At 48.4% G+C, this 18,432-nt stretch overlaps 1 protein-coding gene across 13 annotated transcripts in view; it reads right to left on the bottom strand.

Moving 5' to 3' along the window:
* The window catches only part of CADPS (calcium dependent secretion activator), a 204,682-nt gene extending 187,982 nt beyond the window's left edge, over positions 1–16,700 (bottom strand). For 7 of the 13 annotated variants that reach the window (XM_064432917.1, XM_064432918.1, XM_064432910.1 and 4 more), the window contains exon 1: positions 16,217–16,699. In XM_064432917.1, the coding sequence (XP_064288987.1) occupies positions 16,217–16,597 (381 nt within the window). In that variant the 5' untranslated portion in view covers positions 16,598–16,699. Of the gene's footprint in view, positions 1–16,216 lie in introns of all 13 variants that reach the window. The other 6 variants (XM_064432916.1, XM_064432911.1, XM_064432909.1 and 3 more) reach the window with 1 other exon arrangement.
* Between the last annotated feature and the right edge of the window lie 1,732 nt (positions 16,701–18,432).

The following is an 18,432-nucleotide window of genomic DNA, read 5'->3' on the forward strand; positions in this document are numbered from 1 at the left end:
ATTCCAGAAACCAAAGCTACAGAGACCTTCAGATCAAAGGCACAGTCCTCACCCAGCTGATGCCAAACTTCATCCAGTATTCCACAGCAGCAGCTATTCCCCTGCTACCTTCTCCTGAGAGCAAACCAAAGAGGGCAGCTGGAAGAACCTCATGGTTGCCAAGTACAACATTAAGGTTTTGGACACAGGAATTTAAGGCAGAATCCTCACAAGCCTTTTGTCACATGTCTTACATGGGACACAGTACTTGGACCAGTTTGCTGTCACTGTATGCATGAATTTGCTCATTATAGCAGCAGCAGCACTCATTCCTAGGTTTTCTGGTGGCAGGAACCAGCACCTTGTGCACCAGGAGGATACCAGGGAAGGAATAATGCATTTTCTAAAGAACATCAGAGAGCCAAATAATCTCATCAGCTCTGGGGAATCTCAGCTTCTGAAGTCGCAGCAGCTGAGGACAGACAGTGTCACAAAGCTGCTGCTACCTGAATGACAGAGCCATTTAAAAGCAGAGTACTTTTTATTTCTTTTCTTCCCAAAATGCCACTGTCAATCCCAACACAGCAGAATGAGAAAGCTTTGTTTTCACTGGAATGTTCCACCAGTAACCACTGGCTTCCTGCAGCAGAAACAAAATAAACCAGATCTTGTCCCCAATGAAAACAGTCATTTTTTAGTACCAACGAGCCACTGCTTTCCCTCACCTCAACGTCCCAGCTCACATAGGTAATTTATATCTAAATTACTTCAAAAGCAGTGCCTGTTTTCACAGCACAATTAATGCAGCAGCAGGTAACAGCCAACACACAACTCCTGCCAAAACAAATGTGCTGGTTTCATCTTGGGACCTTTTCCTCTGCTGACAGAGCTGAATATTGCTCCACTAGCATCAACAGGGGCAAAATAAATCACAGATTAAAAACTGACAGCAACAAACCAAAACACTGTGGTCCTGCTGCAATAGTTGATAAATCCTATTTAGGTATCAAATAAGCTCTAAAGGAGAGGGTAAAGGAAGCCAGCAGGGTATGGAATAAAATTTGGCAGCTGTAATTCTGCTGCCAGAAGGGCAGTGGGGCAGGACCATGTCTGGATGGCATTGATTGCAGCAGCAGCTTCAAGGCACTCAGGGCATCCTGTACTACTACAGAGAGCCAGCAGCTCTCCCTCACTGTCTCTTTGTGCAGTTAATTTTAAGAAGGGAAGAAACTGGGAATCATTAATGTGCCACAACTGTGAAACACTTTCCCTGTGTAGGCAAGAAACTGCTCCCATCACAAAAAGCATAATTTCAGCGTGCATGTGCATGAATGCACAAGGTAAGAACTAAAAATAGAGGTACCCCATTTCCATGCATCAAGTCAGCAGGTACAGAAACAGCATAAATCGTGATTCAGCAGCAGCCTGCAGGTTGTTTCTTTGCCTCTGTCTCCCCGTTTGTAGCCCTTTTCCACCTCTGCTGAGTTACCAAGGCCCAGCAACTCCCAAGGGCAATGCCCAGGTCTGCCTTGCAAAAGGAGCCCCAGCCCACGGGGCCCAGGGAGATCTGCCAGCCACAGGGACTCACTGGCTGCTTGGCTCCCTTGGGAAGGGGGTGATGTGAGGTGGCTGCAAATGCTCTTCACACAAGGTCCAGCTCTCAAGAACACAGACAGTTAGAGAGTTTTTCTGTCTACAGAAGGTTTTCTAGTTCAGAGTCTACATGCTAACATAATTTTTTTTAATAAGATGTATAATTTGCATTTTTGCTATTTTGTCATTAAGCTTCTGTGTCATATCTACAAAGTGTGATACATTCAAACTGGATACAAAGAGGTGCGCAATGTACAGTTACAGTGTATGGCTAAAATTTTTGGTGCAAAGTAGAATTGTGACCCCATAAACACCTCTGAAAAATTACACAAGACAACACCAAGGACATTTTTTGAGTCCTGAGATTTGTTACATAAACAGCCATGACCTTGTACCCATGGTTTCAACAGAGACAAGTTGGCTTTTTTGCTGATTCTTACCTCCAATTTTTTCATTAATGTTTGCTTGAGAAGTCAGAATACAAGAAAAAGAGAATGAAGAGTAGGAATTTCATTTACATCTCATAAAACCATAGCTAATCTCTTCAAGCAGAAATGGAAAAAATACTTCAGTCTTCCCACTGCCCAGGCTCTGTAATTCACCCTTTCAAACACAGCAAAATCTCCCAAGCATCCAGGTGAGCAAATCCCTCCTCCAGACCCTGAAATCCTGGGAATAAATATATCTTGACTTACCCCCAGACCATTCCTAGACAGCGTAACTAACCAAGAACAATTAAAGTGCTCAAGGATTTCAACTTAATTTCAGAATGTATTAAAGTCCTTTCTGCTCTCACCTTGACATACTTTGAAGTCTGGATGATTTGCATTTTGATGTCTAATTGAAATGAGGATTTCTGCCTGACAGGCCTTAATCTTCTCAAAAGCATGGCTGTTCCTCTCTCCCCAAAGCAAATATTTATCACAAGTTTCACCTTGAATATAGGTCACAGCATTGCAAAGCAAGTAATCAGAGCTGTAAAAAAACCCCAAAAACAAAACCAAAACAAAAAACCCAACAAATTACCACAAAGAATCTGTCTAGGTAAAAAAAAACAAATTCAAAAGGCACATCCATTCCCCTGACTCACTGCAAGGAAAGATTATTACCACTAGAATGAGGGTTATACAGCAAATGAAACAGCTGGCTAAAGAAAAAAAATAAAAGAAATCACTTATAAGTGTCATATTTCATCATTAAATTTTAATAGGAAAACTACTGTGATTTGCTTAGTCTGAGTATATATGCAATGTAAAGAGACCGTCTGACATCACTGAGGCACAAAGATAAATGGAGATGATTTGCCACACTGCTGGAGCAGCTGTAACTCCAAACCTGCAGCAACCAAAGAGCAAGGCAGCTGCTCCTGGCTGGCCACTGGCTCTTATGCCTTTGGCTGAGAGGAAAGAAGCAGAGGTCTTACTCTTCTCCTGAATGTGTGGGCTTTTATAGAGGGCAGCTGAGCTGCTACACGAGTTGAAATGCCCATGTCCTGCTAGTCACAGTTGGTTGTCCCTGAAGCCTGAGCACAAACATCTGAAGCCGCGTTGTGCACCGAGAGCGCCCCAAGCAAGGACAGCAAGAGCACATCCATATGCAACCCCAGAGAGCCCATCTGGAGCAGAGCCTCGCTCCACAGACTCCCAGCAATGCAAAACTAGGCTCAGGACTCCAGACTGTCTCCCTTTCATACAGCAGTTTGAGAGCAATAAGCATGAATATTTTCCTGTCCTGCTTCTGCATTGCACTGCAATTCTCCCTCCTGAAGGAGGGCAGCACGCATGACAAGCTCAGGAAATGTCAGAGGAGCAGGCTGCAGGCAAGCCAGGCACTGCCCTGCCTATGGAAATGGCAGGCAGCCTGCTGTCCACCTGCCCAAACCAAACAGCAGGAAAGTGTGCATGGCTGTTGTGCACAGAGCTGTTAATATCTATATGAAGCCCCATGTGTGTAAATGAAATCGGCTCCTTCTATCATCAAATGTGTACAACTTGTAAGCATGAATTATGCAAGACTATTAACTGTCTTATTTTAAGAGGGAGCAGCTGCAAAAGCTGCTTGGAGGACACAGCAAGTCACAGAAGGGGCAGCCCCTGGTGCTCAGTGTCTGAGTGTGTCTGAGCTACAGCACAGCCACTCTCACCGAGCACCAGTGCTTCCCCAGACCTGCATCCTGCACTGAGCAATTCACTCAGCATCTCACAAGCTCTGTCTTCCACTGCTCTATGGAGGAAGAAGTAATATTTTCACCACCTTGAGAAAGATCTGGATAATTGTGTGAGTCTGTGAAGAAGTGAGCAGAGAGCTGAGCCTGTAACCTGGCTCAGACTCAAGTCCCCAGTCAGTGCCCAAACTGCCAAGCTCTGCCTTTGCTTTCACCTTTCACGAGGAACCTGAAACAGCAAACTCCTGCTGAGACCAAGGAGCTCCAGGCAGTTCCAGTTCAGTAATTCTCTTGTTGGCTAATGAACCCTCACACTCAGGCAGAACCCACAGATGAGGATGCCAGCCCAGAGTAACGCTGCACAGCCCATGTCACAAGTGCCACCGTGTCGGAGGCTGAGACCAGCCGCAGGCAGGGACACTGAATGCTGGCTGGCAGCATGGAGCACTCACTGTCCTCAGCCCCAACCCACAGAGCACTGCAGGCTACTGAGCCCAGCCCTCCCTGAGCAGACACCGTGCTTAGCAGACATGCTAAAGCTGCTGATAGCAAGCTCTGGTATAAATTACCTATAGGGTGAGAAGGTTTTTGGTACAATTTTACGTAGAACATTAATTCCTCTGGTCAGTACAAATGCTGGCAGGGCTGTACACAGCAAATAAGCATGTTGGAACATAAGAAGTGCTGAAAGGGGAGGCACAGATGGGTATTAAGACCAGTTTCATTCATTGTATATATCACGGACTTGGAAGAACAAACATCAAACACCGTGATTACATTTACTGATGATTCAGATTTGTGTGGGCTCCTCAATACACAAGAGGAGGGCAATAAAGTCCTGGACAACTGTGAGCAAGCAAGCACCCCGGGGGATAATTAAATTAATCTGAGCCATGGAAATGCCACACAACAAGGCTAAAACATAAAGCAAACAACATTATAAAGGACTTTGCACTCAAGAAACTGTACGAGACAAACACAGGCTACTGCTTGTTCCCAGTGACACACCAGGATGCCAGGTGCTGCACAAGCCCATCAGGTGAAAACAAAATACACACGAAGCTCTAAAAAAAGCAATCTCAGTGATTACAGTTGTATGTGCCCCGAGCCCAAGAGACTGTGGCTTTAGAGAAGGGCCTTGTCACAAGGGCACCACTGGTGACACAACAGCTCTGAAGCCACCCTGACAAAACAAATCCATGCAGGGGACCCCAGGCCACAGCACCTGCCTCTCACCTGGCTTATCAACTCCCAGTCCCCACTACCAGCTGCTCCCCAGTCTTTTGACCATTGCTCCCCATTTGGAAATCATGTACTTGCCCCTAACTGCTGGGGCAGCCTCACACGTTAAACAGCCCTGTTTGATCCAGGACAGCGGCCTCAGAGACACTGAGGCACCTTCCCTGAGCCACCCTGCCCAGCAAAGGATCACTGGCAGGGTGTCACAGCAGGCACAGAGCCCCCTCCAGGAGACAGGTCCCAAGAGCACGTCAGAATGAGACTGGGGAACACAAAGCATCTGGAGCAGCAACACAGGCAAGGACACGGGAGAAGTCAGAAGTGGCAGAGCTGTCCAAAGCCCTGAAGGCATGAAGATGCTAAATTTGATGAGGTTGAGGAAGGGAGCCAAAGGAGGAATAAATAGAGCTAATGAGAACACAAGGCATGAGCATTCAAAAACCTTTAACACACTACAAACAGCAATAAAAAGGCAATTAGAATTTCGAGATGCATGGAGGGTAATTGCGTGCACTATAAATAGGTGGTGGGAAGACTGTCCTGCTCAGCAGGATCTGATTCACTTTTGGGGTGACTTCTGTGCAGAAAGGAATATTTTGGCATGAAACAGAAGCTGAGAAAAGGGAGTTTATAGAAAGATGATATTACAGGAAGAATTTCTATCACTCACATCCTGCTGCACGAAGCATGTACCAAGAAGGAGCTTTGCCACAGAGGCTTCAGAGGTCATAGTTTGAGGAACTCCAAATAAAAGTTCAGCAGCAGGGATGCCATGCAGCCTTAGAAGGAAACATCCATTTTATATCAGCCAGAACAGGAGTCCAGGCACTTCAGTGGCTTTCACTATTGATGGAAAAATCTAACAATGCCCATGGAGACCCCATCTTGCTCAGTTCATAACCTTTGCACAAGCACAAGCACTTGTAACAACACTTAAAAACAAGCAAAATCAGAAGTTTAAAAGTGTAATTCCAGTGTCAAATTCACTTCCTCCATCCTGCATCCTGCCACTGGCATGTTGCTTCTGTTCCCTACCCGTGCCTCAGGCACGCTCCACCACTGTGCTCTGCTCATAATCCCATCCCCAGGCTGGTGTAGCCCTCGAGGGGATGCCCGTGGCTCAGCCATGCAGGCTCATGTAACTGGTACAAGCAGCCAGCTCACAGTTTAAAAATCAGGCTCTCTGATGCCACTCCTGCCCAGCCTTCCCTCCCTACACCAGTTAGGCTGGAACAAGTGCAACAACTGCAGCTCTCCCTGCTGGGCATGTGGCTCAGGCTGTGCAGGAATGTGTCACGAGAGATTCTGGGAAAGAAGTAGCCCTTGGAGTAGATAAAACCCATGAGAGTCTTTGCAGAATTACAAGCAACATCGTTCAGTGTAGAAGGTACCACTGAAGTCCAGGAGCCCATAAAGAGGTAGAAATCATACCAGGCAGAGCCTTGACTAACGTAATCCACCACTGCATGATCAGCTCTAGTCATTTCAGGATACCAGCTCTCTCTTGAAACAGCTAGAGGCTAGAAGAGTATTATTCCCCATCATCTCTGCATAGCCCTGGGCATGTCTGATGCAGAGCAAATGGGAGATGGAAAAGGAAAACACAGCTACACCTGAGAACTGCCAGCAATCCCATCTTCCTGCCCCAGCTCCTTCACAGGTACCCTTCCAGAGGAGGAAAGTTCACAGACTAAAGCACCAAACACCTGATAAAAGGAAGGAGCAAAGCTGAAATTTCCCAAATCCAAACTCCCTCAGCCAGGCTTCATGCCCTTCCCAGCTCCCCGTTCTTTCCCATCGCAGAGTATTGGCATCAATTTGGGAGCTGCTCTGCCCTCACGAATGACTGAGCACACACAAAATCTCTGCAGTCCTAACTCCAGCTAGCTCTTTGCTATGCACCAAAAACCAACCCCATGCAGCTCAGAACATCCCCAGATAACAGCAGCAGATGGCTTCTGCCTAGAGGTCTCACTGGCAGAGGGTGGAGCCAGGGTGGGAGGCACAGTGCTGGTTTGTGCAGCGTGCGCAGGTCCTGCAGCCTGGCCCGTGGCTGAAGAAGTGCTGGCTGTGGCCTTCCTTCCCCCTTGCAGTGTCACCATGCAGGTAGCAAGGCAGCTGGCTCCTGCTGCGTCACCCCATTAGCTTCCTCCCGAGGCAGAGACGAGTCTGTCATCTCTGCTTGCAAGAAGAATGGGAGCAGTCTGCTGGGAAGGAAGGAAGGAAGGAAGATGGTGACAGTAAAAGCAAACTCGTCACATGCAACATGCAAAGCATTTGTATCCCCTTGCTGAATTAGGAAAAGGTATTTGGCATCTAAGAAGAAAATTATGTTTTGCTTGATGTTCTGCTTATGTGATACCCACATCACCTCCCAGCTGCCTAAATTCTCTGCTGCTGAGGTGTGGGAGGAGCTGACCCCCTGCAACAGCATATCGGGCAAAGTGAAACCATTTCCTTGCAACAACTACAGCATCGGCAACAGTCCAACAGAACTTCTGGATGGCTGCAACTAATTGTTCCCAAATCATACCATATTTTCTGTGCCTAAAACATAACACCTAAATGCTCCTTCCTTCCCAGCCCACACCCATCAGACAGGAACAGGGACACCAGCGAGGAGCACTGAGTGGAACACAGGTTGCATCTGGCTGGCTGCTCATGGAGCAGCTTCTCCCTTCCACAGCCTCTTGTACCAGCCACACATCAAGGCTGGCCAAAGCAAGCCCAGAAATTTCTTCCCAAAGTGTCTCTGCAGTATTTAGGTTCACTTGGCCAACTGGCTGGACAGGGCGCCCCCAAATCACTCACTGGGATAAGAGTTAATTTCCAAGCAAAGAACCAGCTGGAAATCAGATGGGTGGGTGCCTTCTTGTAGAACCAACATCAGTGACCACGGAGCTGTATTTAGGTGTACTGGTCTATTCCCCTTCTAACAGCCAAGTCCCTTTATCTCAGCAGGATGCCACCAGCCAGGCACCTTGTCCTGTCCAGTGCCAACCAGTGTCTGTATGTTGGCTGTGACACTCCAGACTCTGAAATGACCTTCATGCACACACCCATGTCCCTACCAGCAAAGGCAAGTCACTGTCCCTCTCTGAGGGGCTCTGAGGAAAGCATAGGGCTGCTCCTCTGTGATGTGGAGGTGGGGAAAAACTTGTGGGTTGTGGTCACATGTTGGGGTGCTCAAAGCTGTAAAACCCTTCAACAGGATTGAAGCCTTCTGCACCTCAGGGCAATGCCAACTTAGTATCATGTGCCTTGGTAACTTAAATGCCCCAGGAAAGGGAGAATGGCATCCCAGAGGAGTCAGCCAGCCCTGCAAACCTCATTGATTGAAAGCACACTGCAACAGACAGCAGTGGCTGCTACGAAGTTACAGAATCTGCAAACTCCCACTGCCATCCTCTCCAGCTCAATGGGTTCTCAGGATCAAATGCAAATGCTAGAAATCAAATTCAAATGCTAAAGCAGACACTGCTCTTTACAAGGCAACCTGTGAGACTGTTTCAAGAGGACAATTATTAACAAATAGCATCTTCTATCAGTAGCCCCTCAAGATGTGTGCCTGGAAAACAGCATTTCCTCCCTATTATTGTCCTCCCCTGTGCAAGACAGGCAATTGGGAGCCAAACCACCCTTTTTTATCCCTGCTCCAAGAGACTGAACTGAGCCTGTGCACACTGCAGTGCTGCAGCTGCTCTGGATACGAGGCCTCTTTCTCCTGCAGAAGTGCCTCAGGCAACAACAACACCCTAAACAAGTACTTCTTTTCCACTGCCAGAAAGTTTATTGAATTATTTCCCTCCAAAATTCTTCACCTGGCTGAAGACATACAGTGAGTGATAGACTTGCAGAGACAGGGTCACTCTGCTCCGTGCTTGTACAGGATCAGATCCAGTTCATAAATGCTAAACCTAAATCATCAAGTGTGGATCTAAATCCCACCCCAAAAAGGGAGCAGGAAGTAGTCTGTAGAGGGTCTACAGACAAAGGTAGATTTGAAGATTCTTCATTTCAGAAAGTATGAAAGTACCCTGCCCTTGTGTGAATGTCACCCTAATTTAGCACACGAGATCACAAAAGGGCAGTGCTGGACCATCAGCCCATCGACCCTGTTTGTCAGGGTATTACACAAATGCATTGTGGCATCAGCCCAAAGTCCTACCAAAGTCAATGAGGTTCCTTCAAGATGTGCACATGGCATTGCCAATCCCCAAAGATAAACACCACATCTCTGTCACTAAAAAACATGACTAAATCTAGATTTCATCAAGTTTCTTCACCAAATATTAACATTTAGATATGGGGAGACACCCATGAGGGTCACTACATACCTGACACTACTAAAAGTCCAAGCTCCCAACCTTACTGTGAAGTAGACAGACAGGTTTTGAACTATGACAATTACAAACACGGCACGACTTACCCCAAGATGAATAAATATTTGCATGACACTTTGACTCAGGTGTTTAAATTCTAGAAAATGTCTGACTTTATCAGCCTGACTCACAGACAAACAATACCAAATATTATCACTAAAAGCACCTTTTCAAACAACAATTTCAAAAGGTTAACATCAAACACTCAGCGACTGCACTTTATGTCCTGTTTTAAAAATGAAGCCCACACAATTCAGAGGAAAACCAAGCAATCCAAATATCCTGTACCCACAAATAACTTCTTCCTAAGCAAGTGCCAGGCTGGGATGCTCTGTGTAATTTTGTCAGTACCTCCAAGGTACTGTTTTAAGGGAACTCAACTGTTTTAATTAGTCTTAATGCTCAAAGACACATTAAAATATCTGATTTCTACAGATCATTTTGGGGGTGTAACCCTGGTACTGCTGAAGCCACTAGCTGGATTCACATCAACACTCTCCAAGCAACAGCTTTATTGATCATACTGTATTGATTGGTCTTAACATACTGATCAAGTTTACATCATGAAACAGAAATAGGATGTTTACCTTGTACCACTCTGGACTACAGCACTGGCACTAGCTCTGGGGTTTGTATATATACACTGCTAGCAGCAGAGCTGTGATGGCTGTGCTGCTACTGATAAATAAACTAAAGACAAATTAAATATTTCTCCAGCTAACAAAAATTGCATAGGGAAATGACTTGCCGACCACTTTCCACAAAGGTAAATGGAGAACTAGTGACTCACCATTCAGCAGAAAAAATTACAAGTTGTGCAAGAGGCAAAGTGCTTCAGGGAGAGTGTCTAGACTATGCAAAGCAAGGCCATAAATTACACCTTTTGAAACAATGGGCTGTAGCAGGGCTTGGAGCTGCATGATCAGATAAGTCTTCTCCACTCTTAGTTAGTAGCATCTCTGGCCAAAGAGTTGCCACCCACAATAATTGAAATGTCAGGCTATGGATCAGGAACTGCAAAGTTTTACAACAGCCAAAGACCAAGCTCACAGCCTATTTAATTATCCACTTCACAATCCAATAAACTGCAAGTATATAAATAGCCAAAGTATGACAAATATTTAATATCTCCTAGAATTAAATTAAGATAAGGCACTGGCAAAATAAATTATAAGTGTTTTAACTGAAAACAACCGTTTTCTGCAGATTCCAGACAACTTGAGTACAGTAATCACATTCTGCACTCCACACTGCTAAGCAGCACAGCATCTCAGACGTGCCAGACCTTCCTTGCCATGATGATGCTCTGCAAGCAGGCTCACCTTAACTTCAGGGTTGGCACAGAGCTGGGCACAGCCCCAGACAAGAGCCCAGCCACACACACAGCCCTCATTTGATGTTGGCAGTGGCCTGTGCACACATTGAGGCACCTAAGTGGTGAAGCCAGCCCCTAACTAGTCTTCCAGGTTTGTATAGGCATAGCACTAATAATTATCCTGCAACCTTTGCTGCAACTACAGAGCTGTGCATGAGGTACAGCTCATGCTTGAGAGCTGCGTGGACCTTGCAGCTACTTCTTAAACAGCACTAGACAGCAACTGAGGGACAGACAGAAAACAAGCAGAGTATTGTCTTTACCTCTCCTGCCCTGCAGAGCTGAGAAAACCAAAAATCTCCAAGGGTTTCTTTGGACCAGCAGAGCAGAATCTGACCACAAAAACTAATTCCTCCAGCAGAACACTGCTAAAACAAGCCCCAACACCACCTGAGTTCAGTCTGTCCCAGAAGAACAATGTGCTGGTGCTTTTACGAGAGAACCTGTGTAAGTGTGGCACGAGAGTAACAATCCAACCCATGACAAGGAAGATGTGGTTATTTGGAAAGCTGCACTAGCTTCCCTATGTCCTAACTGTTGTAGCATCTGTGTGCCTGCTGAAATGGCAGGAATTCAGTATTTCAAGATGCATTGTAACCAATTGAACAGTTTCTGACCCCTCACACCTGTTCTGCATTAAGCACTGTGCTTAAATCAATCACCGAGCAAAGCACGAGCTTAAGCGCTTTGCTGATTTTGACCGAGAATTTTGCTAATGCACCTGACGTCATCCCACAGGCTTACACAGGGACCCAAATCATGAGCCACTTCTCCCAGGAGTAGCCCTGGTAATCTGCAACAAATCTGGAACTTTTTCATCCTGCATTTATCCCACTGGGAACTGATTTACTCTCCTGCCTGCCTACTCGCTTGTTCTGCAGGAAGCAAAACAGACAATGGCAACCACTGCTGCAACAATGTCTGACCCAATGTGCTCTCCACATTTTATCTCCTAAAAAGTTCTTCCTGCTGCCCCTTTCCAAAGTGTTTTCAATTTATGCTGTTTTGAAGGAGAAAACACCAATTCCAGGGCTGTGCTGTGCCTTTTGACTGCCATGCTGCAGAGATATTTAGCAATAGGTATTAGCCACATCCAAGGATGCTTGGTTTGCATCACTACAGACACACACCTTGTCCAACATCCCTAGCTGCTGGCTGAGCTGTCTTCCCAAAGGCTTCAGACAGCTGGGATCAAGTGGGAAGAGGCACCAAGCATGGCTGGTCGTCTCAACTCTACTTCCAACAAACCAGCATGATCTGGAGAAAAGACCACACACATCCTGGGCACACAATTACCGAGCTCAGTGCCATCTGCAGTAATAAAACACGTTGTTCTGAGAGCCATGGAGCTGGCAAAGCCACTTTCCTCCTGAGCTGCATCATGAGGCCAGAGCCTTCCATATCCAGCAATATTGTAAGCTCTGATGGGAGGTTTTTCCTCCACATTCAGTTGGTCTCTTGCTCAGATTCCCCAGTGTCTAGTAATGGCTGCCCACACACTGCACCTTCCTCCCATCTGGGGTAGAAGATAAAAATAAAATCTCCCTATTTTCACCAAGCCTTACAGGGATAAGTATCTTGCAGACCATTGTCTGCATCTTAAATGTGCCTGGAATTCAGTGGTGGCTTAAAAAAGAAACCTAAGTGGGAAGTAAAGACAACGCAGGCAGGTATCTAATCTCCTAATATCTTAGGAAATACTGCTGGTGAGATGCAAATAGAAGAACTTACAGGTAGACACCACAGATGTGTAGTTACTCAAGTGGAGCCTTACCCCATAAACATCAAAATAAACCCAAAGCAGAGGTGTAGACCTGAACACACTTATCTAAAAACCAGTTTTTTCTCTATTGATGAAATTTCTGAGGTGTCAGGATCAGAAAAATACCAGTTCTGTGTGGCATCTGCTTAAGTTCATCCGAAAATCTGAAACACAGAGTTTACTGCTGGTGTAAACAAGCAGTGCTGTCATGCCCACATGCAGTAAGTACTCAGCTACGCCATCCATTCACACGTTACCGCTCCTCTCTTTGCTCTCATACACATTCTAATTTATCAAACAGCAGGTAATTACCTTTGTGGTGCAAGAGCACCTTAACTACACAGTTCCCTTTATTCCAAGGTGGTTCATGGGTGCTGCAGAACACCAGGCTGCATTTTCCAGCTCTGGAGCACCACACGTGTGTGTGTGGCTGCACAGCTGGTGCCCGCTGTGCCGGCGTGTTCCCAGCCCTGGGGCACCAGCCAGCTCTGACACAGCAGCACTGCAGGATCAGGGAGGGAGGATTACACACCTCAGGGGAGGCACACAGGGATCTACAGCCCAGGCAAGAACTTCAGTGCTGCGGCCACAACAAAATCAACACTTTCTTATCTGAGAAAATTGCAATGAAGGTGATGCTGTTAGAAGCTGCCCGGGCTCTGGGAGCTGGGGCTGACTGCAATACAGTCCATCTCAGCTGTGGTGGGGATGGGCTGGCTGTTATCAGGTAACCCAGACAGAAAACCACCCTGCAGGGCAACAGCTTCACTGCCCCACCTGCACAGCCATGGTCACCTGCCTGGGCTGTGCTCAGGTCACAGCATTGCCCATTGCACGGGGGAGAGCTGTGAGCCAGGTGAGCCAAACCTCATCCTTCTCCTGCCAGCACCGGGCAGAACCTGCTGAGCAGAGCTGGGGACAGGTCCCCAGCACTCACTGCTGCACAGCTCTGCCCAGACACCTCTGTGGCAGCACCTCCCTGGCATGGGTGTGGGGCCTGCGCAGCCTGGCATGAAGGCAGGTCCTCTAGCCTGGGCAAGGCCCCAGTGGGGCTCCCAGACACCCTGTGGCACACGTGGGCAGTGACTGCAGTGGGCAGATGGGCAGGGTCAGGCCCTGGCATCTCCAGGGCCCTGCATGTGCACTGGATCAAGCAGCAGCCTCTTTGTCCAGCACCAGTGGGAAAGGAGGGAGCATGGTCCTGCACACCAGCATGGAGACTGCAAAAACCAATACTTGGGGATATTCTGCTCCCTGTTTCTTCAAGGAGGAAACAATTCCCTGGCAAACTGCAGACTGTGAGGGTGGAGAGGCAAATGGCACATGGGAAAGGAAGCAGTTTATCCCTTCTCTACCGATGAGCACACAGATCCAAGAGCCCCCACTAGAGCAGGACCAAAATCCAGTTTTCTTTCACCTTTCCCCTAGGAAGCAAAATGCATTTGTTCCACTCTGGTGAGTCTTGAGCACCTGACACTTTCATCATTACTGAAGACCCAACCAATACACTGCAACTGAAGCTAGGTGCTCAGGAGGGATCAAATCCCTCTGGTCTCCCTCCAGCCACAGAAGGAAGGGACTTTCCCAGAGGGATGTGTTAGGAAAGCAAAGCAGAGGATTGCATGAAGTTCATCAACAAACTCCAGGGTCTGGTAGTCCTTTAATTAACTTCAACTGGAGTCATGGCAAAAAAAAAAAAAAAAAGGCAAGGATCTACTCCCAGCATGACAACTGAATATAGGGATATGGAGAAAACAAAAAAATAGAATTAATTCACCTTTTAAAGGGTAAATTCAAATTGACATGTGTTATCATGGTAAATTTAGCTTTCCCAATTCCATTTCACTGCTAAGTTTGAGGGGAGAGGGTCAGCCCCCAAGACACACCTATTTTAGCTATGTTAATAAGCCAGAAATGTTTCCCTATGTTCTTCATTTCATAGAGAATGGATTATTTCCTTCCAAGATCCTGTGGAACTTCCACATAGCCTTGAATATTACTGCCATTTTGTAATGTTTCTCATTACTCCTCATTTCTTTGTTTCACCTGCACTTCATTCCCCAGGTTTTCCTCTGCTTTCACTTGTCCTTTCACAGTGCACTATTTTGATTTCAGGGACTACAAACTGTCCTTCCCAGCCACTCTTCTCTGAAGTGCTAAGATGCTTCATACTCCTTTGAACAAACTACTTGTCAATTTCAGTTCACTTTTATGTGAGAAACAGGACTTGGTTTTATTTCAGTGAAACTAACTACAATGTGAGTTTCATCTTCAGTTCACTTTTATGTGAGAAACAGTTGCAGGACTTTGTTTTATTTCAGTGAAACTAACTAATAATAATGTAAGTTTCATCATCTTTCTCTAACACAAAGAAGTTGCACGGGAAACAAAAGCCAAAACGACTTTGTAAATTCACAATCTGATGAAAAGCATTGTAGGCAAAAAGAACAGATAAAAGAAACTCAAACCTGGCTATAATTTCAGCTATGTACTTTGCTCAGCAAACAAAAGCAGATCATTCAAGCTTCCAGCAACAGATTGTCCTATATTGCCTTTAAACTACATGATACAGTACAGATACACTTTCCTACCTCCGTATGTTGCAATGACTAATAATAGTCCTGTGGTGTAGCAGAACTGAATGTCGTTTGCATCAATACATCCAGGAGTCTGCCTGAATTGTAAAGGTCATTTGTGAACACAGAACAGTACCAAGGCTAAAACTGCAGTCTAAGAAACTCAACCGAAAATGGGGACAAAAAAATCAGCCAGCTGTTTCAGAGAGCTACATTACATCACAGACTGAACTCTGGCTGCCACAGGGAAAAAGTTGGCTACATTTGACTGAAAGATGCCTGTGTCCAGATCCAGAAGAAACTTAATTTCTGCCCTGGCCCACGAGCTTGTGCCTCAGAGGAGAAACAAGCTCCGAGACAGCTCCTGGAGATGGGGAGCCCAGGTGAAGCTCCTGCCTGGAGCAGCACACGGCCCTGCTGTGGTGACACACTGGGGGAGCACGAGTCAGGACTGTGGCAGAGACTTCATGGCAAACCTCTGCTGATGCATTTCCTGGGAAGCTGGTCTTGGGGAGCTCGCCAAACACAAACACTCGCAAGAAGTTGAAATGAGACTCTGCAACTCCAGCACTCCCAGTTAAGCAAACTTTGCAGTAAGCATGGAGTTGTGGAGTCCCTTTGCAGGAGGCAACAGCACGTGCCTGGTGTTTTCTAGCAACATAACCCATTTCTCTCCTTTCGACAACCTTTACATGGCCAACATCCCAAACTTCCCGAATCCCGCCGTTGCGTAACTGGAAGCAACGATGTGTGTCACCGCGGCGGCTCTGTGCGGGAGACCGTGTCGGGGAGCAGCACGGAGGGTGACAAGGGGTCAGGGGGCTCCGCCGGGCCCCCAGGCAGGGCTGCTGCCAGCCAAGCGCACCACGCGGGCCCAAGGTGCCCTGTGCCGGGAGTGCCCTTGGGCTGCCCGGGGAGCTGCAGGCCCGGGAGCAGCGGCAGAGGCGAGGAGCGGGCAGGGCTGCGGACACAGGGGTACCGAGAGGAGCGTGCACAGGGGAAACTCAGCAGCGGGTGGGTGACAAGGGGGCAGGCGGGTGGGCGGATGGCAGGGGCAGGCAGGGAGCAGCCAAAGGTGGGTGGGTGATGGAGAGGAGAGGCAGAGCCTGGCCGGCAGGGCAGGGCAGGGCAGAGCACGGCCGGTACCTTCTGCTGCCGGCGGGCCATGTCGGTGGGCTGCTTGGCGTTGAAGGGGTAGGCGATGCAGCGCATGACGAAGACGTAGAGCTGCAGCTTCTTCTTCCTCTCCTCCTCCTCGCGCTGCAGCCGCTCCAGCTCATCCTTCTCCTTCTCGCTGGCCACCGAGGGGCTGGGGCTGGCGGGCCGCGCCGCGCTGCTGCCGCGCCCGCCGGGCTGCAGCCCCCCGGCGCTCCCACCGCCGCCGGCACCGCCGCCGCCGCCGCCGCCCGGGCCCTCGCCGGGGCGGCTGGGCGAGAGCCGCGCCGCGGCGGGCGCCAGCGGCTCCTTGCCGCTCTCCTCCTCCACCAGCTCCTCCGACTCCTCCTCGCTGGACGACGGGTCCAACATCGCGGCGGCGACGGCTGGGCTCGGCCGGGCGAGCTCCGGACGGCGCTGGGCTGCGCTCCGCTCCGCTCGGCGCGGCCGTGCCCGTGCCCGGCTCCGCGCGCCGCCGCGCCCGCGCGCGCCCCCGCGCCGCCCCGCCCCGCCCCGTGCGCGCGGGCGCTGGCCGCGGTGCTGCACGCGCGGGGCGAGGGGAGCGAGCGGCGAGCGGGCCCCCGCGCATGCCCGGTGGGGGCCTCGCCGCCGCCATGGCCGCGGGGGTCCGAGAGGCGCGGGGTGACGGCCCGGCGGGAGCGTGTGGCTGCGGTGTCCGCACAGCCCCACACAGGCACCGCGGTGTCCTCAGTGTCCCCACAGCCCCACAGAGGCGCTGCTGTGTCCTCAGTGTCCCCACATCTCCACACAGGCATTGCTGTGTCCTCAGTGTCCCCACAGCCCCACACAGGCACCGCGGTGTCCTCAGTGTCCCCACAGCCACACACAGGCACCGCGGTGTCCTCAGTGTCCCCACAGCCACACACAGGCGCTGCTGTGCCCGCGGTGTCCCCACAGCACCCACTGCCTCTCTGAACCTCTTCAACCACACACAGACACTGCTGTGTCCTCAATGTCCCCACAGACACCAATGTCCCTGCTGTGCCCCCACAGCCCCACGCTGTGTCCCCACAGCATCCTGAGCCACACGAATCCCCACAGACCTGGGGCTCGCAGCATTTGTTTTCCACCAAGCAGCTCTTCTTGCGCCTCAGTGCAGCTAAAAGTCTTAATTGAAAAGTGATATTGCTGGTGAAGGTTTCATCCAAGTCACTAATTATTACATGTGTAATGATATCATGGTGTTCTGCTTTGAAGATTACCTGGGGCAAGCTGAGAACTTCAGGAGCCTCTCTGAGGGATGAGTCAGTGAAGATATTGTGCGCTCAATGGTTTAGTTTTTGGTGATTTTCAGATCTGATTGAGACTTCATTTACATGCATTTGTGTATTTGTGGTCGGTGGGTGTTTTCAAGGTTTTGTTTTTCTACTCAATTAGCAGTGCTTCTTTTCTAAATGTCAAAATACCTGTCACCTGTTAATTCATGCTAATAAATATTTAGGGAGAATAGATAAACATTGGCTCATGGTGATGGGGCTGTGAGAATAGCTTGCGGGAGAGGAGATAGACACTGCTCACTATGTGTTCCAGCGTTTTCACAACAGCTGGGCTTTCTGAGCTTCTTGCCTACTTCTAATTAAAAGCTCAGAGTAGCAGATGAGTCTGGAAAAACTTCTGGGTCCTACATTTCCAAAAAGCTATGAGAAGTGGTGGAAAAATTGGTGTAGAGAGTGAAAAATGGCTTTCCCCTTGTATAGAGTGAAAAATGGCTTTCCCCATTTCCATCAGCCTTATCTGCTAAAGCTGTGGCATTCTGCACATCACCTTGCCATGGTGTGTGTCCTGCCAGCAATGTGGCAAGACCTGGGGATGACAAACTCTCCATGGGGAAGAGCAAAATTGTAAATTTCCTCCAAACAAGGTTTTCTGTGTGCTTCCCATTGAAAGGAGCTGTCCAAGGTGAAGTGAGGAGAAGACTTGTCAGCCCCTCTCAGCCTTTCTCAGTATCATTTCATTTCATGCCTCCCTATTTATTTTTCCCAGACAAACACCTAGAAGTACCATTGCTGTAATGCAAATAACCCTGCTCACCCAAGGTGTGTGGTTGTGCTGCTAGGGGACAGGTCATACAGCACCTGGTAGTGCCATTTGGTCCCTAACATTGCTAATGCAAGGATAACTACCACAAGAGTGATGGGATGTCTCAAAAGTCTCTTCCCCAGCAAAGTTCTCGTATTTTTTTAGTT

Source organism: Passer domesticus, chromosome 9 (assembly GCF_036417665.1).
Source record: "Passer domesticus isolate bPasDom1 chromosome 9, bPasDom1.hap1, whole genome shotgun sequence".
Classification (NCBI taxonomy): Eukaryota; Metazoa; Chordata; class Aves; order Passeriformes; family Passeridae; genus Passer; species Passer domesticus.